At 41.2% G+C, this 27,879-nt stretch overlaps 1 protein-coding gene across 4 annotated transcripts; it reads left to right on the top strand.

Annotated features, from left to right (window-relative positions):
- Positions 1-26,917, top strand: UBE2G1 (ubiquitin conjugating enzyme E2 G1). 4 transcript variants are annotated; one of them, XM_054847749.1, is made up of 7 exons: positions 1-327; positions 6,657-6,722; positions 15,454-15,556; positions 18,373-18,470; positions 19,542-19,720; positions 23,307-23,430; positions 25,545-26,917. In XM_054847749.1, exons 1-6 carry the CDS (start codon positions 282-284, stop codon positions 23,391-23,393), a joined length of 579 nt encoding a protein of 192 aa, XP_054703724.1. In that variant the 5' UTR covers positions 1-281; the 3' UTR covers positions 23,394-23,430; positions 25,545-26,917. The 4 variants fall into 4 exon arrangements, with proteins under 4 accessions (XP_054703724.1, XP_054703727.1, XP_054703725.1 ...); XM_054847750.1 differs by lacking the exon at positions 1-327 and adding an exon at positions 3,026-3,249; XM_054847752.1 differs by lacking the exon at positions 6,657-6,722.
- Positions 26,918-27,879: the final 962 nt, after the last annotated feature.

The raw sequence follows: 27,879 nt of genomic DNA, 5'->3' as shown, positions 1-27,879 counted from the left end.
GCGGCCGGGAGTGCAGTGAAATTCCTGGCGGGCGGGGGGAGGAGGAGGTGGCGGCGGTGAGGAGGAGGTGGAGGAGGAGGAGGGCGGCACGGAGCCACGGCCGCGCGCCCCTGCCAGGGACCCTGCGTGCTGTGGCGGCGGCCGGCGCGGATCCAGACCCCCGGGGGGCGCGGTGCGGGCGGGCTGAGGGCCACTCGCCGCCGCCTCGGGCGCTCGCAGCACCAGGAGCCGCGCCGTCCCCGCCGCTGCTGGGACTCCCTCCCCGGGCAGAGAGGGGGAGAATGACGGAGCTCCAGTCCGCCTTGCTACTGCGGAGACAACTAGCAGGTAGCCGGGCTGGGGGCCGGTGGGAGGAAGGCGATCCGCCGCGGGAGGGGTGGGGGAGCAGCGGGGAGGGGAGTGGAGGCCGGCCGGCCTCTGAGGAACCGGGGCCTGCGCTGGGCGAAGGGGTGCCGGTTCGGGGGAGGGGGCGGGCGGCCGGCAGTGTGTGTGTGTCAGGGGGAAGGGGAGATTACGGCCCCCCCCCCCCCGCCGCTCTCTGCCCAGCCGGGAGCTGAGGGAACTAGGCCGAGGGGGGGAGGGGGAGCCTGCCTGGCGATTGCTGCCAGGGGAGCCGGGGGGAGGGGTGCGGAGGGCCGTCATGGCGGGGAGAAGCGTTTCCTTCGCTGCCCCCGTCCCGTCAGGGAAGTGGGGGTTGGCGACGGGCCTGCTCGCCTGTCCCCGCGCCTGGCAGCCTCACCGATCTCTCTTGCGACCCTGTTTCCCTGGGGCGAGGGAGGGGGGGGAGAAAGGAGCCGGAGCTTTCTTCCCCGCAGCGTGGGGGGATGTGTGCGGGGAAGCCTCCGTGGTGTGAGGGGATGTTTGTCAGGCACTGAAAAGAAGCGGAGGAGGGAAGGTTCCCCCCCTGGAAACGGTACTTTAGGCCCAGGGTGAATCGCCCCTCTACGCACACCTTCCTGTGGGGACCTGAGGTGCCCCGTCCCGCCTCCCACCCTCACCTCCCGTGCCCTGCGCCGGGGAGGGCGGATCGGGAGGGGGGAGACCGCTTCCCCCTTTGTTGTCAGGAGAAGAGCCGGGGGTTCTGCAGGCACTGACGGGGTGGTGGTGGTGGTGGGGAGAGGACCGGGCAGCACCGGGATCTGGGCGGGGAGGGGGTGTGGGGGGACCCGGCCCTGAGGGGGGTGAGCGGGGCTGTCCGCCGCGTGCTGCGGGGGGGAGCCCGCAGGGAGGGGCGAGGGGGTCCGCCGGGGGCGAGAGGGCGGGACGGGTGCGGGGGAAGGAGGAGTTGGGAGACCGGGCTCGGGGACAGGAAGGGCCGGAGCGCCGGGCTCGGCCCCGCCGCCGAGGCGGGAGCGCAGCAGAGGGGAGCGGGGTGGCAGCTTGGCTCCGCGTCGCGAGTTGTCGCCGCGCCCCCGCCCCCTCCCTTTGTCCCCGGGCGGGCGGCCGTGCGCGCTGGGCCGCCGCCGCCGAGGGGACCTGGCTCGGCCCGGCCCGCCGGCCGTGCGCATGCGCGGGGCCGCCCTGGCGGCGGGGCGCACAATGCAGCTCCATGTGTCGCTTGCTGGCAGATTTAAAGAGAAACGAGCCGGCGGCCGGGTGCGGCGAGGAGCCTGCTGCCTCTCCCTCCCCCACTCGCACATGCTCCCCCGCATCTTCTGCCTTCTGGGGTTTTGCGGCCGGGGTAGAGTAATCCCCTCGAGAAAACGTACAGGTCTGCCCGGCACCTTGGGCGAATCTGATTGCCTTTTTTATCCCTTACGTAAAAAGTGCTTCATACCCAGATAAGGAAATGTGTGCTAGGTGTACCTAAACTCGGGCAAATACAGCGTTGGCTGAGGTTTGCTGAGTAGCTGTACCAAGGGACAGGGTAACAGAGTGACACAGGAATTCCTGGAGGACAATTTTGGCCTGAGACTTCAGTAACGTCTTTGAAAGCGTAAGGGTGGAAAACAATATTATGAGCAGTAAGGAGGTGAAGTTGCATAACCAGGTATAGCAAGCTAATTGGTGTGTTTGTTCCATCTCCGCACTAACTTCTGGGTTTAGTTGATGATAAGTTTGAGAAACTTCAACATAGTTAACTACTAGCACAGGATTTTTTTTTTACCCTTTTAAGGTGACATTCTTTTTAAAAAAAAAAAAGCCTCAAACATATCACGGCTGCACCCCTGAGCATAAGCATGTGCCTCTTAATGCCTTAGTTAACTACTCAAGTTGTTACTGACATTCAGCGAGGTGTCTGCGTGTTTGGATATGCTAATAACACTAGGTATAGGCTTACTACAGGAGCTCCAGACTGGATTTGATGCGAAGCTTCTCTTTCCTATAAATGATCCCTCTAGGGAAGCAATAGCGTAGAATAGCTGCTCTCTAACTTGATAAAAATGAGCTTTTGGTAACTTAATATAGTTCTTAGGCTGTCTGGAATTTTTCTTTTAACTAGCTAATTCTGCTCCATGAAACAAAATTGATGTTTAGCTGAAACCTCTCTGTAGTAAGTATTAGCTGTCAGCTTCTGTTGTGTAGGGTTTTTTCTTGTCTTGAGAACTTCTGTAAGCACAGGCTGGTTGGATATGTAAATGGACTTGTAGACTGTTTGATTTGGGGGTTAATTTCTATTTACCTTTCTGCTCACCCTTTTCTGAAGGCTTCATGTCTAATGGTAAAAACTGGTAAGCTTTTCCAGTTGCCTCTAGTACTGCTACCGATTCAACTGTGCTGACTCTGTATTGCAGTCATTTGCATGTAACTCTTCTGTGGGTTTTTATGTTTTAAGTAATATTAGTGCCTTTGGTATTCTTTTTACATGTACTTTAAAAAATTGAAACCATATTAAAAGTGATTGTGAGTGTGCATACTTAATTGTGTGGTGAGTACTGAAGAAAAGTCTTGAACTCTTCAAAAGTCCTATCTGGAGTAAATGACCTAAGAAGGAAAATAGTTCCTTCCATATGTGATAACCTAAGCAACCTCTGAACTGAGCTGAAACTAGACTCTGACACTGCTTTTTCTGATGGCAGGCTACTTGAAGTTGCAATGCAGAGACTGAGCTTCATGATGTCTGATCTTCCTTCCCTACTGCTGGCTGTCTTCTTCCAAGTCTCAGCTGCTCCAATGTGTCCCTTTGTTTACACCCACACTACTTGTTCTACCTCAAAACAAAAATCAACATTGTGGTATTCTTTCCCCTGGTGGGGCTGATACTTCAGTCCTTCTGCTACATGCAGCTTTTGCTTTATATCAAGTGTGGTGAGTCATTGGTTTGTGTCTAGCGGTTGGGTTTTGGAGGACAGTGAACAGGCAGTGGATATGACTTATATGATCTAGACTAATTTAAATTGCTCTAGATCACTCGTTAAATTAGCATTATTCAAGAGATCTGAAGTTGGAGCTGTTAGACTTGGAGCAAGACATCCAGAAGTGGAGGGAGGTTGAAGGGGGAATCTGAAACCCATATAGTGATGGAGCAGTTGAAGAATATAGAAATTCTTTAATGGGCAAGACCCTGGCTAGCTCTTTTCAGTGCCAAAAGGAAAAAACAATGACAGGAGGAGAAAGGAATGTAAAACCATTCTCAGAATGGTTACCTGTTTTCCCCATAATGCCTTTATTAAGATCCAAGGCATATGGGAAGAAAATAGGTGTCTATGACATGTAGCACTTAAATGAGTTGAGTCTTGAAGACTTTGTTAAAGTGAAGGTCAACTGGTAAGTCTTCTTGGTTGTCAGTGAAACTTAAAACAAGGGTCTTATCAAAACACAGAAGAAACTTGACAATGTAATCCCAGGTTGTTCCAATAAGTGTATGAAGAGTGACTTCTGTTTTTTTTCTGGAGCAAGCTGGCTTGTATTGTAACTTGAGCAGGTAACTAGTACCATAGCATCATATATACAACATGCTTGTCAACTTAAGTGGCATGTTCTGGATGCCGATAATGCTCTTGGAGAAGGGATGTTCAATGACGGTCACAAAACGTAACTTCAAGTTAGATGTGGGTTGATATTTCTTTTTTGGTTGGTGTCCCCTCCGATACTAAGGAACTTCATAGTGCCTTTGCTAATTAAGTGCTGAGCTATATCACCAGATTAGTATAGTAGCTGTTTTTATATTGACATGTGCTTGCCCCCATTTAGGCACAAGAACAGTTCAAATCAAGATAGTCAGAACTTTGAATAGCTTTTATTTATTTGGTGTGTAGTGGGTTTTGGGGGTTTTTTAAAGCGTTTAAAGGAACTGCTGAGTGGGGATCTCTGACTGCCAAAGCCAGTTAGAGGACTAGTCTAACTAGCTTGAGTTGAAGGGAGGTTTTCTTCTGTGGATATCTGTGAAGCTAAATGGCTGTTTCTTCACAATTTGATGTAATTGTAAATTCTAGCAGCTTCTGGAAATCTCTTAAAATTTGGAAAACATTTTTTTTTATAGATCTTCTTTTTTTTTTCCTTGAAGGAGAAAGGTACTTTGTGGTGGATTGGTAATAATGTGAAATGGAAGCCATGACCTGTCCATTTCCTCCTATGAGTAAGGTGCAAGAAAAACTAAAAGAATGAAGTGCCTCTGAACTTCCAAAAGAAAGTCAATAGCAAGCATGTAGGTTGGTATAGCACTGGATTAGCAGAGTTCACCCCCCAGGGGAGGTGAGGATAAACTGTGTTCTCTATACAGCCCCAAAACTTTATGCTCTCTAAAAGGAGGCAGGAGACAACTGAGAGTGTAAAGCTACTCTTCTGGTCTCCAGAGCTGTCAAACCCAAGGGTTTTGCAGACTTGGGCATTTCTCTGACTGCTTTTATTTCTTCTTTCTGCCAAATCCTTGCTGACACAGAGACTTATTAGAGTAGGCAGACTTGTCTAGTTCATCCAGCAAAATCATGTAGGGAGGGTGCAGTTAAATTGGTAGTGTACAGTGGAACCAGAAGTGCAAGTCCTCTTTAACATAAACATGGATTACTGAAAATGGGGGAATAACCATGCCCTTGTTGGCTGAAATTGTATTGTGTTGTAAATATTCTCCAACTTAGGATATAAAAAAAAATCACACTAATGTTTTTCTCAAACATGAGAAACGTGGCATTATTTCAATTTAAACTGTATACAGCTCCTGTTTCAAAGTGAAAATGTCTAATTAAAATTTAACAAGTTGAAAAACTGTATTAAATGCTTAATGTGACGATTCAACCATTTTTACTTCCTTGTGTGAAAAAAAATCTTGTAATGTTGAGCTAGGTGACTTTCTGGCAATTACATAGGATTTACTTTTAAAATACTTTAGTGAATTCTGAGGGAATTATGGAATTAAAATCACTTTATAGATTGAAACTGAGATGGCATATCTCTTGGGTGGCTGGTGGTATAAGAAGCCTTTGTTTACAGTTTAGTACTGGCTCTTTACTGGTTTACAGTAGGTTTGTCTACAGATCAGTGCCACTCAAGTGGTTATCTTGAAGTATTGAGTTGATGCTACTCTGCCTATTGGCCCACTTGGAGAGGGTTGTTTGTATGACCAGTAATATTCTGTATTATCCTCAATAGTTAAGACTCCAAGGGCCTGCACATGTCAAACTTAACTTCAGTATTGCTTAAAATGCTATTGAGTCTTTGTTGCTCTGATGCTTTTTGGGATGCTTGGGTACGGCATGTGTGTACCACTCACCTTGACACTCTTGTGATGTAGGGTCCATTATAGCAGATAAGATAATCCTGTTTCTTGTGAGGTTGTGTTGACAGAAGTGTCAAAACTACACTGCTCATGCTGACTTTATAGATAATATCATTGCTAAAACACATGCCTTGTTACAGTGACTAGAGTCTGAGCAGTATAAGCAGCCTGAATTTCTGTCGCACTGCAAATAACATAATTATGTGACTTGTGCCAAACTTTACTAGCCACATGCATTAGTTTTTTTTTTTTCAAATGTTCCTCTTGCACAAATAAGCTGAACTCTGCCTCTTCAAAGAAAAGAGTATTTATGAAAGCAGTTACAAGAGCAAAAGTTCAGGGATGCTGTCAGTTCTGGAAAGTGAGGTTTAGGTAAACCTCAGAACGGAGGGGCTTGATGACTCAACCAATTGCTTGAACAGAGTGAAGCAATAACAACCTGCTTCATAAGCTTACCCCTTGATGGGGCAGCTGTAGTCACAGCCAGTTGGCTCTGGCTAGGTCAGCTTACTAATTTTTCAGGGAAATAACCAAGCTTACCATAAATGATGAGTTCTTTAATTTTCTGCTACCCACAAACAAGGCATAGTAAGTTACACCAAAGTATGGACATATCTGGATGTGTTCTGTTAGAGAATGGTGAAATGGGAGAATGCTGCTGGAGATCTTGTAAAATATTTACCTACAATATTACCTATTGAGAAAATACTTTCATTAAAACAATTCCTGCTTTATTGATAAGATCTTTATTTGGAGGTGTTAAATTGCCCAAATCCCACTAAAATATCTTGCCTTGTGTGATTGATAGTGATTCCAAAACTATGTGCTGCAGAAATGTAAACTGTAAGGATTTGTTGATTTGCTATAAATGTCTGTCTTTTAAACAAACAAACAAACAAACCTGATCTGGGATAAATCAAGTGGAGTGAAATAAAACCACATGTTGTAATTATAACTGATTCTGCCTTGACTCTTTTGTATCTCTGACTTTTTTTTTTAGTGGAAGGAAGAATTGGAATAGTACATGGATATTCAACTCCGATAGGATTACTTGGTTGCTTTTGTGGTTGGTATTGGTATAAATTGGGTTCCCCCTCCCCCCCCAAGCCCTATTCTACACACTTTGAAAATAAGTGAACTTTGTAGGTAAAACTTGTTTGCCTCAAATAGGCATTCTGCTAAATTTTCTTCTAATGTGTTTAATGCAACCTCTGTTTTGATCTAGATGTTCTTGTTTGCCACTTGTAAGTCTAGGGGTTTTTGAACGTCTTTAAGCATATGGGGTATTCTGCAGAAGTAAGCATCAAGTATTGGCATAGAACAGGGTGGAAGCATTAAAAATAAAATACAGCATTTTCTTTCCAGCATAAAGATTAGGTTCTAATGAAGTAGAACTGAACTGAAAGGTGGCTGCTGTTCTGAAAGTAGGAACTAACCAAATATTAAAATGAGTGTGCAGAGTTAGGTGCCTGGAGAAAGAAGAGCAGGTGGCTTGGGTGAGGAAGAGGGCACGTGACTCCTGAAACTCGCACTGTCTGCGTTTTGTCCCAATGTATGGGAACAGAATCAGGGTAATGCTTCACATGCAGGCCTGTGCTGTCACCATGTTGCACCTGCTCTGTGCTTCACTTCAGTGGTGTGTGGATATCTGTCAGTAGACTACTCTTGGCAAGATCTTTCACTTACGGAATGTAGTAGGTCTGAGTTTCAGGCCATCCTGTAAATGTTCATATTTGCTTCTCCTTCTTACTGTTAGGTCTGGGGTATATCAGCTGGAACAGAGATCAGATATCCAGACCTTTTAAGAACACTATGTATAGCAATCTAAATGAAATAAGATTCCATAAAAATAACTGCTCTGCTGGGCATGAATGTTAACAGTGCTTGTACAGGTTTAGAATAATAGTAAAGACTTTTTGATAGAAACCTTTTGTAAAGGCTTTCACATACAGTCTTTCTGTATGTGAATTGTTAAGGGAAACCCATTTCCATGCAGTTGTCACAATACCTAGTATGTCAAATTGGCTGGTTTTTTTAGTTGGCTTGCACTTGGTGCTGATCTAAAAGATGATGCTGTCAGGAATCACTTAAAGAAATGTTTTAAAACAATTCTGAATAACAATGTAGCTCAAATTAGAGTATGCAGACATGTTATAAGCAAGAGAGAAAACAAGCTGGAAAAGTGTCCTTGACTTGTGCAACAACTTATGCATATGATGAAGAAAGCTTCTGATGAACTCTTCAGATGTTAACATCTCCCTATGGCATAGTCTTGTGATACAGACTTCCTAGTGGATTTCCTAGAATCGTGTTCTAGTCTTGTACATAAACCACACAATCCTAGAGCTCTTGGTTCCATTCAACAGTGCTGTTTCATGACTGATGTGTATAGGACTGTTCAGAAGATACTTGGATGGAATTTTTCTGTAGCTTTAGTCTGTTGGTGGTTTGCAAACAGCTGTTAATTGACTTTTCCTGCTGCCCATGTTAAACTCAACTATGTTAATATGACTGGCACTTCGAATGACACTTGTCTTGCCAAATTCTCGCAGTTGTATGCAGTTAGACATCTGAAGCTCTTTAGGCTCCTTTGTAGGTGTGAGAAATAAGTAGATGTAGAGTGTGATTCATCTGACCTGTCTTTGACATCTGCTTTGGGATAAGATAATCATGGAGCCTCAGGAACTACTTATCCTGATAAGATCTCTATTGAATGCTGCTGAGGGTGACAATCTCAAATACAGGCAGATGCGAGTACCCACCTAACACTTGTCTGACTCTTAAAAGTGGAAACATGCATTGGACACTGAGGATAAAATGAGGGTGGCATTTCTGTTATACTGAGTGTGATAGATGAACGTGGCCTTGTGCTGCAGTTGACTCTTTATAGGCGAGCCACTGAATGCTTCCTGGTGACATACTTGCTTCCTTTCAGGTGTGGACTTCAGAATTGAAGTTCTTCTGATCCTTTTGACTATCCTTGTTCTTCCCTTACTCATACCACTTCCCCCAAAATTCAGGCCTTACTAGGATTTTTTAACAGACCTATTCAGCCTCCATTTTAATCTGGGTGATGTAACTGCTAGATTCTGATGTGATGGGATGCACTGTATGCTTCAAGCAGTCTAGCCAAAGAGGGCTCTTCAGGAAACAGTTTGTTTCAACTTCTACCAAAATTACGTGATATTAATTCGGAGATAGATTCTCAGCAGTAAGTTCAGAACACTAATTCTGGAAGCATAAATATTTTAAAAGTTTAAACAATGTTATGGAACTCAAAGATTTTCATCAGTATGTTTTGTGTTTCCAGTGTTCTGTGGCAGCTGATTGGGGCACAAAAGTAACTCAAACACCACATTAATCTTGAGAGAAAAGACTTGTGGGCTTAGTAGGCACCCTGCACTCTGCAGTTACTTAAGTTAGAGTTGCAGACATTTGCTTAATGGTGAACACAGCAGGGGGAGGGGGAAAAAGACCTTCCTCTTGTGTATGGTAAGTGTGGGATGTTGGAAAAGGACTGGCTTGAGTATGTGTACACAGAAGGCTTCTATGAAGAGTGCTACAGAAAGAAAATGTCTCCAAAATAGGTCATCCCTATTCTTGCCTGTCTCTACAACTCTCAGGTAAAATGGTGCATGGGAGCAGATCGTGGGCTGAGTAAACTGGGTTGCCAGGTCAGATTGGTAGCTGGCTATCTGTGGCCTAATTGAAACTGCGTGAGAGCTGGGTTTGAGACCTCTAAGTTGAGAGCAATGTCTAGAGGAGTATTGACAATACCTATCAGTGGTCATCTCAACAGACTTAAGGAGTTCCCATAGTCCCTTAAGAACCAAGACAGTACCAAAGACCTGCTTCTGATTAGTGTGTTAAGGGTCAGTTTTCAACTAAATAGCTAACCTGAACTTTCAGCTTTCTTTGGGCATGCTACAACTCATGTGAACATGGAGCTATAGAACATAGGCAACTGTCATGGTTTTACTGAAACCAGGACAGCAACAAAGAAACCTGATTCTTAGCTTATGTCTAGAATAATGTTACACCTTACTAGTAAAAGAATTTTAGTCTCTATCTAGTCAAATTTCTCTGTACTGTAACCTTAATCCCCAGACCCATAGTGGCAGTTGTAGGAGCTTCTGACTCTTCACTTTGGGCTAGTGCTGCTGTCCTCTTGTTTGCAGAGCTGAGCTGTGGCCCTGACTAGGAAGTTGATAGGGAGTAAAATTAAAAATTAAGCAAGAAGCCCCCAACCTTGTCCTCCATCCTTCCAAAGCCTGCTTTGCTGTGCAAATCCTTGGAAGGCTCTATGGGTGTAGCTGAGGAGATGGCAAGCGAAGCATGTTGATGAAGCTGTGTAGCGCTGCACTGAGATGATTTCTGTGAGCCTGTTAATGCTAATTATACAACCCTCCCTACAAATTCTCTGAACTGAGAAGAAAATTGGATTCGTGGAAGTCTGTAATGCTGCCCTTATCAACGGGGGGTGGGGGGTGGGGGGGTGGGTGATGCATGGAACACTGGAAATTAGTTGCCAGGCTAAAGTTAAGAGTCAAATCTAGAGCTGTTACTGAACTGGTTGGTAGAGCTCGCTCTTTAAGACAGGTTTGTCTTTACTGCTTCAGTCTCACTCCAAAATACTTACGATGTCCTTCTGAGACTAAAACTGCTCTTAGTTGCTATCTTATTCGTCACTGCCAAAGTGGCTACCAGGAGTGTGTGTGTATCTTGTGTTAACTTTTGTCAGAACTTTTTGGATGAGCTTGTGGAGTAAGGCAGAACATGATGAAAGTAGGTAACATGGAGAGCTCTGCGAATACAAGGAGATCATGTTAATTTACCATTATCTCAGCCCTAATTTTCTAGAATCATAGACTTACAGCTGGGTATGCAGGCAGAAAGGAAAGTCTTGGACGTTTTAACTGACCTCAGGTAATAACAGTACATGCAAGTCATGGTTTGGGGTATGGAGAAGAAGAGTCTAGAGCAAGGATTTTCAGTCTATACAGTCGTTGGAAGCTCCTGAACTAATGCTGAGAGTCACAAAAGGCAACCAAGAAAAACAAGCCTAATACATAGCAAATGTAAAGCTCTGATATGGCCCATACCTGTTTGTTCTGGGAACTGCATGTAAGTGAGCTTAGATGATTTCTCCAGAAGCCTTAACTAGGATTTGGGCTGTCCTGTTTCTTTTTTTTTGTGCTGGACTTAGTCCACTGACTGTACAAAACTCAACCACTGTATAATTTACTGAAGAGACTGCTATTAAAAATAATGTAGAAGCTTATATTTTTGAAAGCTTTGTTCTGTAATGTGGCTTAAAATACTCTGAAGTGTTCACATGCAGTGGCTGGCTGGGTAAAACGTCAAGCTGAAAAGTTTAGATGCCGTACATAGCTGCTGCATGTAGCCATGGGGCTGTTTCTGCTTAGTCATTTTTGTTGACGCCGTTTTGCTTTTGGATTGGTGAAAGTCTCTTGGCTTATATAAAGGCAGTTTTAGTGAGTGTGGGAACATCAGTAGCTTGGTGTCGACTAAACACTGAAACTGGAAGCACAGCTTATGGTAGTGTGTTGGCTCAAGTTTAAGGCAATGGTAGCTTAGTTCTGCTCTAGTAAGAGCTAAGCCACTAAAGGAGCACTGTGTTGTGTTGGCAGATCATGTGGGAGATGAGGCGTTGGCCATTAAAGTCAGTTCTGGACTTAAACAACTCTGTTGGATTATGGGCCTGTAGTTTTCCTCATCTCCCAAATCACATATTGATTCAGGACTGGGATTAAAGGCACTGAATGTCTAATTTATAAGCAGCCACAGGATTCTTTCCTGGTATGTTGCTCCTTGGCTGCTGTCCAGGTTTGTGCTGCTTTGGCTGTCAGCTGCTGCTTGAGCTGTGAAGGACTCTACCTGAAACTGCTTCTAGAGTCAACGTAAGAATTGGTTTAATAAGAGAAACTTCTTTTCTTAGAGGAAAAAAAAATCAGAAATGCAAAAAATATTGGCAGAAATACTGAACCATGGTGTGTAATATATAGTAGCAAGTAAATTGCACTTATTTAGGCATGGACATGACAGAAATGTGTTAATATACTCATTTGCATTTAAAAAGTACAGGATATCTTTAGCTAAACAAGAAATCTCAAAGGAAAACTAAGTCTTGAAAAAATAACATGGAGGGATTCAGTTCTTCAGAGGTGTCTGACTTCTCTGCTTTTCCAGGACTTGAAGGCTAGCTCTTCAACAGGGCTTTGTAGAGGACCTGCACAAAGGGCTTGTTCCGTCTCCCTGCCTGGGGGAGGGAGTTGAATCCTTTGCTTTATGAAGCATACTCACCATCCATGTGTTCATCTTGTAAAACTCCTGCTCTGGCTACAAGGAGTTAACTTTTGTAGTTGGTAGAAATGACAGATGCAGAGAACAGGTGTCTCATTTTCTTGAGTGCAGTGTCAGTGTCACCAGAGGCTCTGGTTGGTGGGCAGAAGTCCCTCTGCCTAGCAGCTGACTCCTGTGAGCATAGTGTGTGTGTGTGCTGCTTTCTTGCCATATTAGCATCGCTATTCATTTGGGATTTTGGTGCATGGATTTCGCTACTGTGTGAGTTTCAACTCGTGAAGAGATAGATGGTACCACTAGTTAACTTTTCTGATATGCAGCATTGGCTATATCCGGGGGGGAAAACCAAACAAAACAAACCCTACGCTTCAGTGTTTGCAAGTTTTAACGAGTAAGCAGCTCTTAGCTATCCATGGTAAAGCAGCCAAGGATGATGTTTTTTTATGTCCTAGTGCAAAACTTTGCTGAGATTTCCTTTTTTGTCTGCCAACTAGCCATTAGTTGATGTTCAGTTTAGCATAAAATGAGCTTTTCCTATCCAGATTATTTAACTTGCCTATGGTAATTCTAAATACCTCTAGTGGAGAAGGTGCCTGAGCTTATATCCATTGTTTTACCTCAAAGTACTTGTGCAAGCAGTAGCTATTAGAACTATGCTTCAGTATTGCTACCGTGGAAGGAAAATGAGAACCTTTTACAAGCAGAGACCTCCTTTAAAAAACGTAACATCATAATTTCCTTTATAGGAGACATCCACTAAGCAAATTTCCATAACTGCTGTAAGATTTTTGTCAATGACTGTCCCCTTCATACAGTTTACAGGCTTTCTGCATTACAAGAGTTGGCATTCAGCAATCTTATTCCTTCTCACAAGATTTCTTGTAATATAGTGCTGCAAAGTCTTAGGTATGAGTCAGAGTGTAAGAGCTGGCTTTCATTGGGAATAAGTACATGAAAAATGTTTCAAAGGAATTAAGGATAAAAAAAAAGTTATTTGCAGGCCAAGACAGATGCAAAAAGAAATGGAAATAGCATGAATCAAGAAATAGAGAAGAAAATGTGTATGTTGGGTTGAAAATAGTGTGGCCTATTTAGAGAGAAGCATGCTGAATTTGCCAGAGTCTTAACTTCTGGCAGGCTTATTTTGTCTTATCAGTGAGAAGTGATAACTAGCAAACAATAAGGAAGCTAAACGTGAGCAGCTTGAGTTATAGCAGTTTACACCGAACTTGGCATAAACCGTTTTTCCCCTGTGGAAATGCAGAAATGAGGGAACTTGTGTTCTGGAGGCTTAAATTCAGGTTTGAAAGTCTTAAGGTAAGATACTGAAATTTGATATTTGCGCTCTTTCTGTTGACTTCTGTAGTTATACTGGATATTCTGTATTACAATACTAATATAATATCCAAAAGGATGACTTAAGTGTTCTCAACAGAGGTGGCTCTTTTGCACAAGCAACAGACATTTGTATAAAATCCTGCATGAAAAAGCAGGTATATTCAACTACTAATGTGTTGGAACTTTTAGTAGCTGATGCCAGAGGAGTATCTGTGCTAGGGAGGTAGTAAGGGACTGGTGAATCCTGACTTCATGTGAGATGCACACCTAGTCTCTCTGCCTTTTTCACCTAAAATTAAATAGAACTGTTACTCAAGCTCATGCAGCTGTTGCCACAAAGTTTCATAGATGCCAGAGGGTGAAAACCAGTCTGCTTAGTGGAGGTGTGGCCATGCTATAGTTTGTCAATTTTGAAGCTTGCATCTTGGTTAAATAGCCTGTGATATTACCTCTAGTTTCAGGCATTGTCTTGAAAAAACATGATTTGGTTCAGTACCTAAGTCTTTGTCCTGCAACTTAGAGAATGAATGGTTGACTTCATCTGTTGACTGAACCCCTACTGAGTAGCTTCCAAGAAAATCCCTTCCAATGCATTTCTTGGGATTTAAGCATTGAGTCATCTATGCGGATAAATTTGACTCTGAATTACCAATGGCCAAAGTTGGTATTCCTGCTATCTACCTCTTCAGGACGTTGGTCCTTCATGTGAGCTGAATGCTTTCTTTTCCTCATATGGACTTATTCTCCTTTGTAGGGCTTGAATTGATTCTTCTTGCTTTTTTTTAACCATGCTTTTCATAGTTAATAACTTAACTGGCAAACAGTAATTGCAAGCTTATGGGCAAATCAGTTTGGACTTAATGGTAACCTTTTCTCCATAAAGGTATGAGCTCCTCACTTCAAGTTCTTCTGCATGTACCTGAGGGCATTATAAAGACCTCTGAACTTAAGTCTGTAATGCCTAGAAATCAACACAAAATACAGCTATTGGATTTACAGAGAAGGGAATATGTAGATTAACTGTACTGCGGAATATAATAATGAGGGCTGTATAATGTCTGACAGGATTTAAAATAAGTGCAGTAGTCATTGTAAAACAAAACAAAAAATCCCTAATTTAATCTGGAGGTAACCAACCAGTTGAAGGAATAACTTTCTCCCTTTCCCCTGTCCTAAATACCCAAGATGCATCAGGACTTTGTATGTACTGTTGGAAATGCTGAATCAAGAATTTCAATATGGCATTTAAATTAGGTTTTGACCTGAAGGTATTGCTTAAGAGATGTTCTCTGCCACCCCCACCCCCAAACTGAATTTTAGGCAGAACTCATTTGAGGTGTTTATTTCCAACTCTTATGCTTTTTCCTGGAGCGGGCTGAAAACAGAAACTCAGTGGAGTCTACGTCTAGGTTGGACTGCTGCACAGCTATTTCCAGATAAGCCTTCTATCTGCCAGTAACTATATCAAGTAGCCTATAAACATAAAATCCTCTATTGCTTATCACTAGTGGATAAAACTGAAACAAAAGGAAAAAATAAAAAAAACCCAAGCCTAAACAGCATAACAGCTTATCTTCTATGCTTTCTTCTAGTAGTTCAGAATGTAGTAAATCATTATCTCTGGAATGCACTGGGCACAGGTCTCAAATGCTTTCAGATTGAAAAAAATCACTTAAGGGAAGTAGGATGTTAGTTTCAAATAAAAGCATAGTGTGACTTTGTTCTTCTGTTAACATTTTCTAGAGTTAAAGATAGACTTTAGTTTAATCTGTCTCTTCAGGGTTCTTATAAAGCAGTATGGCGTTTTTATTAGAAGAATCTGTTTTCTGACTTGTAAGTACACCTATTGGTATCTAGATTAGGAGACCAAGTTCTGCAGTTCTGAGTTATTTTGGCCCTTCTTCTCATGATGTACTCCAGATAGTTTTAGAGTCAGAGTATGGGTCTCAGCTCTGGCAGCATGCTGTTGCATGTGGTAGGGAGCTGAGGATACTCACCCAGGCCATAAGTCCATCAGCAGGTGCCAAATCACTGAAAGTCATGGGGGTTTTTTGGTCACATATAGAGGCATGAGCAAAAACAGCAAATGCATATCAGACACCTAAAGTCATTCTTAAATTCTTTTTCCTACACAGAGCTCAACAAAAATCCAGTGGAAGGCTTTTCAGCGGGCTTAATAGATGACAATGATCTTTATCGATGGGAAGTCCTTATTATTGGTCCTCCAGATACACTATAGTAAGTACTGATGCTTATACAGAAACTTAAGTGAACTTGGATTTACTAGTTCTAGTTTGGTCTAAGTGAGTAGAAGTTAACCGAAATCTTCATACTGACTAAGTTAGGTAATGCTGTTCTGTTGCTAGTAAAATACCTGTAAATAGCTGAATTTGCTATATAGAAGTTCTAAACTGCTTTGCTTCCCTGGGAAAATGCAACACTGATTCCTTTGTACTTGTGTAGAAATGAGACTAGGCTATGCTTAGAGGCAGCTTCTGTTTTCTTATGCATTTAAGTAAGGCAGGTAATAATCCATTATTTGCTGTTACTGCTGTGAGGCTCTAGTTTAGCTGATAGTACAGTTCTAAACCATTACAATTTCATGCTGGTGATTGGAGGAAAACATACAAGAGGGATGTAGTTGGGAAAACTACAGCAGGCCATAGAATTAGTCTCAAATCCTGTCACTTTGAGATGGGAGAACTACTTAGTAGTGGTGGTGTTGGGTTTGTTTGTTTGTGTTTTTTTTAAAAAAAAAACAACCAACCAAAACTCTGGCTAATTGTGAGAAAGATTTCTTTCTCATAGATGTTATATATGATCATTTACTCTAGCTCCTGGAAGAAGGTTCTATGCCCAGAAGAGGTCAGTTTAAAGTGTAGCTCTGGAAGATGAACTCTGTTCTACTTCATTAAGCTGTTCCAGTGGTAAATTACTGATATAGAAAGCCTAGTGACATTTACTTGAGGTCAGTTTTAGTTCCAACATGAAGTCGTTGTATACCTCTGACTGCAGACTTCTGAATAAGTACTTAAGCACAGTAATCAAGTTGCTTTGCTTCTCCTCAAGCTCACTACACTGTGATTCTCAAGTCTTGCATGAGATGAATTCTCCAACTTGTGCTGACCTCTTTTGAACAGTCTCGTAGTGGCTCCATTAAGCTCTCATGGCCATCTTTATCAATACTGTCAGTAAAGAAATACTGCTTCTAATTCACCCTGTTATTATATGTTAAAAATTGCGATAGCATTTTTTTTCCCCACTTTAATAAGGTGCTGAGCTTATTTTGAGGCTTTTTAGATAAGAAGCTCTTCTGTTCCAGTCCCTAGTTGCTGCTTTTCAGCAGGAATCCTTCCTCCCTGGTCTGTTTTATGATGACAGTAGAACATAATCGTTTAATTTAACCAGGCTGTTCAAAACTTTCAAGCTTTAGTCTCATTCCTGGTCTCACTTTATTCTGAGTTTATCTAAAAAGACTTCAGACTCAGTGCATGACTCTACTGACAGAGACCCCTTTGTCAGGAATATTGCTAAAAATGGCACTGACCTCCCTTAATTGACAGCTGTACTTCATTAACTGGTTTCTAATGTGTATCCAATTAAAGAGCTGTACTTATATATATTTGATGAGGGGCAACCAGGTATGTCATACTGTCTAGTAGCTTTAGGATCTGCTCCTTTAAGAAGGGAAAGAAGAACTCTGAAAGTAAGTTTGGTTAACTGGTTTGGGGCTAGCAATGAATGTAATCCATACTAGTCAAGACAAAGGAGAGTTAGATGTTAAAATAGTCAGTGTTTCTGGAATTCTTACCCTTCCCAGGATCAAGAATTCATTGAAAACTGCCTGCCTTTTCAGAAACTTGTGGGAAACAAATGCTGTGGGTTCAGACCCCCCTCAGCTGCTTTATTTTGAGAGCCTAGTTGCTTAGATCTAGTGCTTTTGGGGTTTGGGGATTTCTTGAGACACTTGCTAGAATTGCACATCTTTAGTTAGTGGTGGTAAAACTTGTTTTCTCAGTAGCCTGTAGGCTTTGGATACTGGCTCCTAGTCCTTTACAAATACGGGGGCGGGAATTGCACTGAATGACTTTGTCTTTTCTACATCAATTCTTTTGTCTGCATGGCTGCTGAGGAGTAGCTTGTCATACTGCACATCTCGTGTCACCTTTGGAGGTCAGGTTCCAGTTTTTGTAATATCTGCCTTTGCAATTTCAAATTTCAATTACAAGAAGTTACTGTAACATTTGCCCTGTTACTGTACTTGTATTAGTGAAGTATTTCATTCGTAAGGCTTTCCATTTAATATAGGCCTTCACATTTTTCAAAGGGACTATTCCCAGATATTGAAATCTAGTTATTTTTAAAAAAAACCCTAACAAACTGTTACATTAATATGGGCCTGTAACTCCACATAAAAATGGGTGTCTCTTGTTTGTTATCGTTTTCCAGATTAGCAGGTAACTAATGCAAAACACCTCACTTTCACGTCTGAGTTCCTTTAGCTTAGTTTTGAAAGATAGTATTGGAAGTCTTTTTACAAAGTAGTGCTGTAGGCACAACTCAGCTTTGTGTAACTTTTCACTGAGGTACACTGCAGACTGGTATCAAGAAATTAGGACTGAGGTGTCTAAAGGAGGAAAATAAACAGGTATCTACTGGGCTGTACTTGAGAAAGGGAGTTACTGGCAATATCTCTTTCTGCTGTTACTAAATGTACTGGGAGGAAAAAAAGTAAGCTGTAATTCCAGATGGTGAATTCCTTGGCAGTTTTTTTTACTTTTTGTGTGTGTGTATGTTGGGTTTTTTTTTTACCTTCTGGAACATCATCCTAATTCTAAAAAAGATACAGTACTGGGGAACTGGCAGTATCCTGTGAAAGGAGCTTCTCAATGTAGAAACTCTTTGCATTGCATATGGAAATGATGGTACTGTTAATTACTAACATGATCTTAAGCTGTGTGAGGGGTAAACTTAGAGCTTTTGGTACATCAGTAAGTTCCAATCTTCAGCTTAAGCTTACAAGAAACTCTACTAAGATATTTTTGATTCCCCAGTGAAGGTGGTGTTTTCAAGGCTCATCTTACTTTTCCAAAAGACTATCCACTGAGGCCGCCAAAAATGAAATTCATCACAGAAATCTGGCATCCGAATGGTAAGAAATGTCAAAGTTTCAATTTCATTTTGCAATTAAGAACTAAAATGCAGTGAAGACAAATAGATACACTTCTGTTCATGTTAGAAATATGAAACTGTTTACTTTGCCATCTTCACTTCATAAAAATTCTGCCATGGTTATTACTTCTTTAATAGTGCTGCTCTGAGAGACTGCTCCTAAAGTATTTTTCAGAAGCTACTGAAAGTAACTTCTTGAATTCTTGGTAACTGTTCAGGGATTTTTTTTTCCCAAAGCACAGAATTCTGATCTGAGGAGAAACTTGCCTTCTATAGCTGCCTTTTGTTATACCTTCAAATATTTAATCTTAGTATTACTAACTTGGCAGTTCAATATAGAAGGCCCAAGGTTGTCCTCCTCTGGTGAAGTGTGAAACGAAATAACAGCATCTTTTAGTCCCTCCAAAGAAGACTCGTAATGTTTCATTTACTTATGGACTGCTGGACACAGATGGAAAGTAAATAAAATGGAAGAAGTTTTTTACTGGGAAGGAGGAATGCTCTTCAGTTTCTAAAGTCATTATTGTAGTTGTAGATGTTGAAAGCTGGGAGGAGCCCAGCACAGTGCTCCCATCATAAGGAACAGAGGAATATTTTGATGCTGTGTCAGTTTCAGCTGTGGAAATATCAGAGTACTTGCCCAGCAGTTTCTAATTCCAGCAGCTTAAATCATATTCCAATATATTGCAGTAATATCCAGCTGATGCTGTTGCTGTGGAAAAAAAATCACTCTAGTTTGCTGAACTTAACAGAAAAAGCTGTAGTGGAAGCCTATCTAAATAGTCTTGAAAGTTGCAGCATGATGTTAGAATTAAGTTCTTCCTCCCCCTGTGCCCTCTCTGCCCGAAGTCCAGGCAGAATAATAGACTTCCACCAAGCCCTATTTATTACAGATTGAGTTCTGTAATAGTTAATTACTTTCCTTTTTATAAAATGTCTTCACTAACATGTTTTCAGACTAGCTGGAGTGAAGATGAACAGTTCCATAACTATCCTGAGGAAATGCCAGCATGTTGTTCATTACTGAAATATGCCTTGTTCTATTTTGTAGTTGACAAGAATGGCGATGTCTGCATTTCAATTCTTCATGAGCCTGGAGAAGACAAATATGGCTATGAAAAACCTGAGGAACGCTGGCTTCCCATTCACACAGTGGAAACTATAATGATTAGTGTTATTTCTATGCTGGCAGATCCCAATGGTGATTCTCCTGCTAATGTTGATGCAGCGGTAAGATTTTTCTTGGTCTACCAATTGTCTTCAGTGTAGAAACCTAAACTTGCAATGGAGTTTTGCTTCTAGTTTGACAAACGGTACATAATGTTTGGAAGAACACTTTATATCACAGGCTAAGGCTACCTTTTTGTTCGGAAAAGCAGTCCTGCTGTGAAACAGAATTACTAGTTAAGCCTTGGGAAATTTCTTGGATTGCAAAGGAAAGATGCTGTCAAATTTCATAGGCAGTGGTTTAATTTATCCTATGCAATAATGCATTTATAGTAAATAACTTGTGCACAGAGGTACTAAATGGATAAACTTTAACTCCTTTAGTCTTAAAAAATTCAGTGAAGCTGGCTGTAAAATCCTGTGTGGCTATATACATGTGGCAGTTAAAACTGCCATTAAGTTTAGCTGCACAAGTTAACATATTCTGGAACCTTTTTTGGTTCCTAGTATGTTATTAGTATAATGCACCAAAATTTTTTGTTTTGGAAATCATATAAATTGTTAACAGATGTATTTATTTGAATGAAGGGGGAAAACATGGTGGTGTCCCTCAGTATAATTATATTGGGATGTTTTGCATCTGCCGTTCTACAGCAGTCTTCCCAGATCATGGATTAAAGCAGTAGGCTTGACTGTGTAGGTCTGTGCTTTGAGAGTGTATTTGAAAGCTTCACCGGGCATCTGGCCTTCAACTCTGGAGGAAGTGTTGTCCCAGACTAGAATGGCTGAGTGAGGAGGAGTGGCCTGGTTTATAGTCAAAGACCAGGGTTAATCTGCAGTAAGGATTCTGTCATAAGTGAGATGAGTTTCATGCAGCATAGTGTTTCTGGAGCATGGCCTATTCTGCGTGGGTGTATAAACACAGCTATCAACTATCTAGAAGAGCTTCGTTTATAGCAGAATAGCAATTAGACTAATAACTATTTGTGGTGGGGAGGGAAAAAATTCTCAGATCTGAGGGGAGCAGGGGAACAGACTTCAGATCCCATTTGTCTGAGATATGCCAACATGCTTTCCTTTTACTTACTCTAGAATTGCAGTTTAGCAGTGACAAACATGATATCCTCTCACAAAAGAGAAGTTTTAGGTCTTTAACTGGAGTAGTGAGGAAAAGAGAGATGGTAATCAGAAGATGCTTCTGGAAAACTTTGCATCTTAACCTGCTCTGTCAAGCTAGCTATAACTTCCCAAAGTGGGTGGGAGTTTATTTTCTTGAAGCCTTTGATCTACTATGCTGTTAGCATTTCCAAAGGTGGTTGAGCTCTGCTGAAAAATCATCATGGGAATAGTCTCATGTGGAACAAACTTAATGGTAAGAAAAACAAGCACAAAATGTTATAGTGAAGAATTCCCCCATTTAACATTCTCTTGAGTGTCAGGCCTCCCCTTCTTGAGTCACATTACTGGTGGAAACGGATACCCAGGACACATGGACGTCTTTTGCTGGCGAACCTGAGCTCACTGGAAGGAGCAAGTTATTAATGAAATGCTAAAAGTACAATTAGAATTCCTCAGTTTACAGACTCATGTTTGTTGAATGTAGCTGACTTAACACTGGAGAAAGCTTATACTTTTAGCTATGCTTGTCAATTCCCTGTTGTCTCACAAGCTAAAAAGCTAATCTTTCTGTAGTGTGTCCCACTCTGCCAGACACTTCAGGAGCGAGTGGGGTTTTCTTGTTTGTTTTTTTTTTTTTTTGTCTTGGATGTTAGATGGTAAACAAATTCATAGTTTTCTTAAACCTTAGAGTAGAAGTTGAAAATGTCTTAAGGAAACACAGCATTTTCTAGCCCAGCTTGAAGGAACGAAAACTTTAATGCAAATCCAACTGTGAAGATGCTACTGAGGCATCACTGATGTAATGAAGAATCAGCAGCTCATGTGCTTAATTCCAAGCTGCTATCAAGGCGTCTTCTACTTGGTTTATAAAGTACAAGTTTACTGCAGCAACAGTATTTGACAGTTATTAAAAGATACTTTGCTTTCATTAATTTCTAGTTTTAAGCGAGTCTAGAGGAATAAAGTGTTAGAGGCAGGCCGCAGTTTTGTAGGAGCAGGGGATATACCTGCTTCCTGGAAAAATTAACCATGCGTGTTGGAGTACTGTCTCTTGGAGTGGGAGAAAAATGAGGGACAGGAGCCTGAATAGATGTTGTGAGAAGCAAATAGAACAGCTCATGATGAGAGGTTGCTGTCAAACTGGTAACTTTGCTTGCTATTCAGTTCTGAATACTTGCTGCTTAGAACTACAAATATAAAAGGCAGTAACCAAAAACTAAGAATCTGAAGATAGGAAGGCACAAATTCAATGCTTTCCTTGGCCTTAAGCCATCTCGTGTAAGCTGTCCTATGTCCTAATCAAAGGAACCAAATGCTTGCTGTATTAATTGCTGAAAAAGAACAAATTAATTAGTAGTCTTATCTTTCTAGTGAAAGCATAAATAAGACAGGCTGGGCTTTCCAACATGCTGACTTGCTAGGTGAGCTGTGAGGTGGTGAATGTTAGGATATGCCAGTTATGCTAATCTTCTCTCACTCAAATGTGGTACAACCTTCACGCCAAGTAGGGGGTGAAAAGGTGGTTTATGATAGGTTGCTTCAGGTAAAACAGTGTGGGTTTGTGCTTTTTTTTAAATGCCTTCCCTCACCCCTGCAGTAAGAATATATTGCTTATATAAAAAACTAAGAACTGTAGAACTTACTCCATTAAACAAGGTGTTCTTCTTATTTTCCCACCACTTCTTTGCCAGTACCCAGCACGTCAGCCTTAGTCATGGTGTATGATGCTCTTGTGCTTTCATCTGAGCTCATCATGAGGCTGGCACAAAAACCTTAAAACTGGCTGCGCTTTTTCCTGTGGGTTTTGGTGATACTGTGGTGTGCACATCTCCACGTTCAAACTTACCTCTTGCCTATCTTCCTGTTCATCTCTATCTTTGTTCTTTGTCTATGCAGTTCTGAAGTCAGATCCCTGTTACAGAGACCATCCCCACAGGTGTGCTGAGTCTTCTGTTAAGGTCTTCCGTATGGAGCCAATATCTTGCAGCCATATCTAACTAGGAGGTGTTTTCTTTCTGAGGATACTGCTGTGCCTCTTCTGAACACTGTCACTTCTGTATTTGTATCCTGGAGTGTCCTGGCTAGATTGAGAGGGAGTTGAAACTGACCTAAAAATCGCAGAATAACTACTGGCTCCACAGTAGCAGTGTACCGTTTTTATCACTGTGGTTAAAGACATTTTCTCTGGTCTACAGTTTGAGTTTGCTGCTGCTTTGCAGGCTGAAGTGAATAAATTTCAGGCTAGACATTGTGAAATATTAGCAGCCACCAGGTTAGTCTTGGAGAATGCCTAAAATCCAACGGGGAAAGGTTGTGTCCTCACCATCTTGTGAGCAGCTTGCATAGAAACCTAGAGCAAGCTTTCAAAAGTCCTGAATGTCACAAGTTTTCAGTGACTAGCTCAATGATTGTAATCAAATTTAGGTGTTGACTAGATGGCTAATGTCTGAAAACATAAACACCAAGAGTCTTCCTAGAACTTGTACCTTGTTGTAGGACTGACATCTGAAAGCTGTCTATTCAATTACAGAAAGAATGGAGAGAAGACAGAAATGGAGAATTTAAAAGAAAAGTTGCCCGCTGTGTAAGAAAAAGCCAAGAAACTGCTTTTGAGTGACACTTATTCAGCAGCTAGTAGCTTCACTTTTTTCAGGGTAAGTATCCTTCTACAGACAAGTCAGTTACTCAAATTGAGCATTTCCTGCCTAAGTGTTGCTGAACTAATTTTTTTCCCCTCAAAAGCCAAAAAACCCAAACCTTTCTTCTCAGATGCATGGCTTCAGTGGAGTTCTTTGGCTGTATGTCATACTAAAGACTAAAAGAATTTTCAAGTGCAGTAATAGCCCCTTCTGTCAAGATTGGGGAACTTCCCTAGTACTCTTGCATTTGTGCTGTTCAGAAGTTGAAATTCTCTTTATCAGTATTCATCCTGCTTTATTAATAGTGCTTAGGGGTTACTGGAGCTGTAATAGAAGTGAGTAATCATTCATGTTCATTATTGTGAAGAACACTTTTTTGAATCTTAAAAGCATCCTGTCTTGCTATGTTAAGTTCATAAATATATATAGTTTATCTTGCAGATGTTGGTGGCATGTTGCATGTAGGTTTTAAATAAGACTTCAGTGAGGTTGTTAGGAACCATTAGAAAAGGATTGCTTCAGGTACCTACAGGGAATTTTAATAGAAAATCTACTAGCATATCAGAAAAGATCAAGTTGAGATATTACCCATCAATAATATCAAGAAAAGTGCTTTCTCTTCAGCAGCCTGAAAAACTCTTTTATTGGGGAAGGCTTAGGAATAGCTTCAGAAAAGCAGCTATATTCTGCTTGGAAGCTGAACTGTAGCGTATCTGAGAGCCTGGACAAGTTTTGACCTGAGAGTAGCTGATGTGATATTTATACTTTATGCCAACCTGTTAAAAGCGAGCTTCTGACTCAAGATACTTTCTCTGATTTGAACAATCCTATCCTAGTTTTAATGGGACTTTTTTTAAAGAATAAGCTCTTGTAGAAAGCTCCGTATTAAAACGTAGCCCTTAAATACCTGGCCTTTGGTCATTTTAATCCTTGTATGCCAAGGAAAAACTTCCTCAACTAGCTAATAATTTCCCACTCTTGCTTTTCAAAGCAAAACAGAGCTTCATGTTGAAGCTGCTCTTTCTTAATGGTTGGTTTGGCAAATAAACTCTGACCCGCTCGGCTGGAGAAGCCCAAAACCATATGTACTAGTTAGCTTCAGCATACAAAACTTGTGGGGGGGAAAATATGACAGTGTAGTTTAAAGGGGTTGTACTGTCTGAACAACTAGAACAGCTTACTAAATGCTAGTTAGTTTTTCTTCACCAGGGTTGTACAGGAGATACTTCCTTTCTTAAGACTTTTGTAAGAATGTTGGGGGTGGGAGAAAGCTTCATCTGTGACAAACTAGTACTGCAGTATATCGTCTCTGCAGAAATGCTTTGATTGAATGGAACTTCTCTAGTATAGAGAAAGCATGAAAATGCTTAGTACACATCAAAAGACTAAACAAAGGAACTTAATGGTTTATACAACTGCTTATATCTAGAATGTAGGAATTGTTAATGCAGCTGACAGTTTTTTCTCCCTTGGAGAAAGGGAGTAACTGTGAGTAACGCTCCAGAGTATCCTTAACTAACCTCAGCTCTGTTGCCATGTTAAACTTGGCCATAGTGAAACAATGCTCATGACAAATATTTCAGTAATTGGCTGTGTTGCTTTTTTGGAAGGCAAAAGCTTTTCTGAGTCCTGGTGACTCCTCTTAAGTAAGTGATGGGCAATGAATTGGGTGAGGAGGGGCCATTTAGCTGGTTTCAAACAAGCACAGTCTGACTTGGTAGCTGTGGTGGTATTACTTAATGAAGCACTGCTGTGTGCCATTTTTGTACTGCACTTCACTGTTGAAGCAGCATCCATCAGTCACAATAAGTGATGCACAGAAGTTTCAATGATATATCTACAAATGTTTAGCCCTGTGTTTGAATAATTGAAGGTTTACATACTGCATACTTGATAAGGAACACGAGTAACAGGAGCCTGAAAGTCTGATAGTTCAGCATACTGTGTATCGAAGCTCAACTAACTCGGGTCTTAGGTGATGATTTTAGATTTATGCATCTTCTGTTTAGAGGTATGTAAAGTTGTTCAAGAAATGATTATCTTCCTTGAGCTTGAAACACTATTGAACATCTTTAAAGTAATTGAGGCTGATGAGGAGTGTTATTTTAATAACTGTGATTTCTTTGTAGGTCTCCAATTGAGAAACATGGCACTGTTTTTCTTTTCCTGCACTCTACCCAACTATTGCTGGACTTCTGTTGTTACAAGTTGGCAAACACTGGCTGGAACTGGGCTGCAATAAAACATGCCAGTTATCAATGCTGACAAGAGCCTAACAAGTGCCAACACAAGATGATTACGCATTTTGAAATCTAATGAACTGCTTTAACCTTCAGGAAGAATTGTAAAGATGTGTACATAGCACAACATGATCCGGATAATATATATACTGTTCATGTACATCCACAAATACACATTGTACCAAATAATGCTGTCTGTAGTTAGGAATAGAATCGTGTAAATTCTAAAGATTTTAGCAGGTTTTTCTCTCCCTGTTCATTGTTTCCTATCGGTTAAAACAAACAAAAAAACCCCCAAAACCAAACCAACAACTTGTGAAGCATGTCAGACTAAAACCAATTAGGATAAAGTTGTTTTTCCCCCCCACCTCCACTTTAATTTTCCTTTGACCCACTGAGGCTTAATTAAAACTTCTTGCTTATTAAATTTTAGTATTTTTTGGTTTTGTGGAAATGTGCTCCCTTTTATTTCCCCCATCAGAACTTAAAATTTTCCTAATTAAACCCTGAAAGGATTTGCTATCAATTCCTTGTGTCTTCTTTTATGATGACCTTTGTAGTCTCAAAGGTGCTTCCCCCTCCCCCTTTCTTCCCACCCCTTTTTTTAACCCAATTGCACATATTCTTGAATTGGGTATAGCAATAAAACTGGCCATGGAGCACCCTTGAGCAGCCTGCTGGATTTTTAACTTCCAAGGGACTTGAGCGCTTTAATTTGGAAGTTCAGTTGACTAAGTTAGTCCAAGATAGGAATGAGCTGCTTTTATGGGTGATTTTATTTTATTTTTTTTGCCTTTTTCATTGCCTGTTTGTGGGGTGGGGCGTGTGTGGGGGAGGCTTGGTTTTTTTTCTCAAGGTTGAGTTCAAGCATGCACATTGTAGGCTTTCAAATAACTAACTTCTGGGTTTGTTATCAAAAATAGTTTCCCTCCTTTTCCCTCTTCTCTCTTCTGTGGCCCTTCATATTCTTTGCCTTCTACTTCAGAATTTTCCTCACCTAATGTACAAAGAAAATTGCGATGTATATTTTCATGTAATTTGATTTTTTGGAATTCTGTCACCTTCTGTAGTGAGTTCTTCCAAAATATAATTTTTTCCAATAATAATGTGTCAAACTGGCTGTCTTCAGTATCTAAATAGGAAGGGTAACTGCAGCTGGAGCACAACTTGCCTGAGCATCTTCAACAACATACATCAGCAACCATTTGTTGAATTTGACAGACTGTATTTAATCTTGAAATAATTAAAAAGCAAACAAAACACACACCTTTCTTCCTATTGTAAGCATCTCTGGCCCTCCAGTGAGCAAATACTAATCTCGGAATATCTGGTAACAAGAGTTTTCCAATCCTATGTGAAATACCTTTCTACCAAAGAAACTTTATAAAGGAACTTGCAACTACTTGACTATTCTCTGCTCTGTCACAGGTTTACCACAGCTTTTAACAGCACAGAGTAACCCACTAATAAATGAAGAGTTCCAGTGTTAGAGTCATCTCTTAAGAAGCCTTCAGTACTCATTTGCTAGCTGGCTGCACTCTGTTTCAGGTTGCTGTATGACATGCATATACTAAAAGACATATAATACAGATTTCCTGAGGGGTGGGCTGGGGTGGAAGGAGATGACAGTTATTAGTGGCAAGACAGCCATATGGGACAAAAAAAGCCATTTATTAAGTGTAAGGTGACTTACAAGTAAAGGTATTACTTCCTTCTACACGTGGTTTAGATAAACATACATGTGTTAATGTCCACATTTACATATTTTGTAACATTATTTTGAGAAATCCTTAGTTAAATTTGCTTTTAATTGGCCAGCCTGCTCAGGCAGGCAGATGTATGCAGTACTTGAGGACTATTAGTGCCCCGACACAAGAGGTGATTTTAGTTCCTGTTTGAGTGCTTGTCTAAAATTGCATGAGAGGAGGTTTCTTGCCCACCAGCTGGCTGCCCTTTTTCACTTATCGAAGAGGTGGGACTGTGCAGAATCTCAGTGGCATGGTGCTGTTCTTTCAATAAGAACACTTCCTAAACCTAGCAGAGGACTTCTTCCCACAGGCTGCCCTTCCTTTTCCCTTCCCACAGTGTATCTAAAGAGCTGGCAGCAATTCAAGATAATCAGTACTTGCTGCAACAGTATTCTCTGTTTTGTCTTCTAAAGTAACGCATATCCTTCACAACTGAGTCATCTGTAAACTTCACAAAATAGTTTAAAGCTTTATTT

This window comes from Grus americana, chromosome 19 (assembly GCF_028858705.1).
Source record: "Grus americana isolate bGruAme1 chromosome 19, bGruAme1.mat, whole genome shotgun sequence".
In the NCBI taxonomy this organism is placed as follows: Eukaryota; Metazoa; Chordata; class Aves; order Gruiformes; family Gruidae; genus Grus; species Grus americana.
This window is presented reverse-complemented; position numbering and strand designations above follow the sequence as displayed.

What these genes read in the sequence shown, in the direction of transcription:
- UBE2G1 (XM_054847749.1), top strand. Translation starts at nt 282, where the DNA reads ATGACGGAGCTCCAGTCCGCCTTGCTACTGCGGAGACAACTAGCAG. An exon ending in GGTCCTCCAGATACACTATA is followed by an intron (nt 15,557 to 18,372) that starts GTAAGTACTGAT and finishes TTGATTCCCCAG; the next exon opens with TGAAGGTGGTGTTTTCAAGG. An exon ending in AGAAATCTGGCATCCGAATG is followed by an intron (nt 18,471 to 19,541) that starts GTAAGAAATGTC and finishes TCTATTTTGTAG; the next exon opens with TTGACAAGAATGGCGATGTC.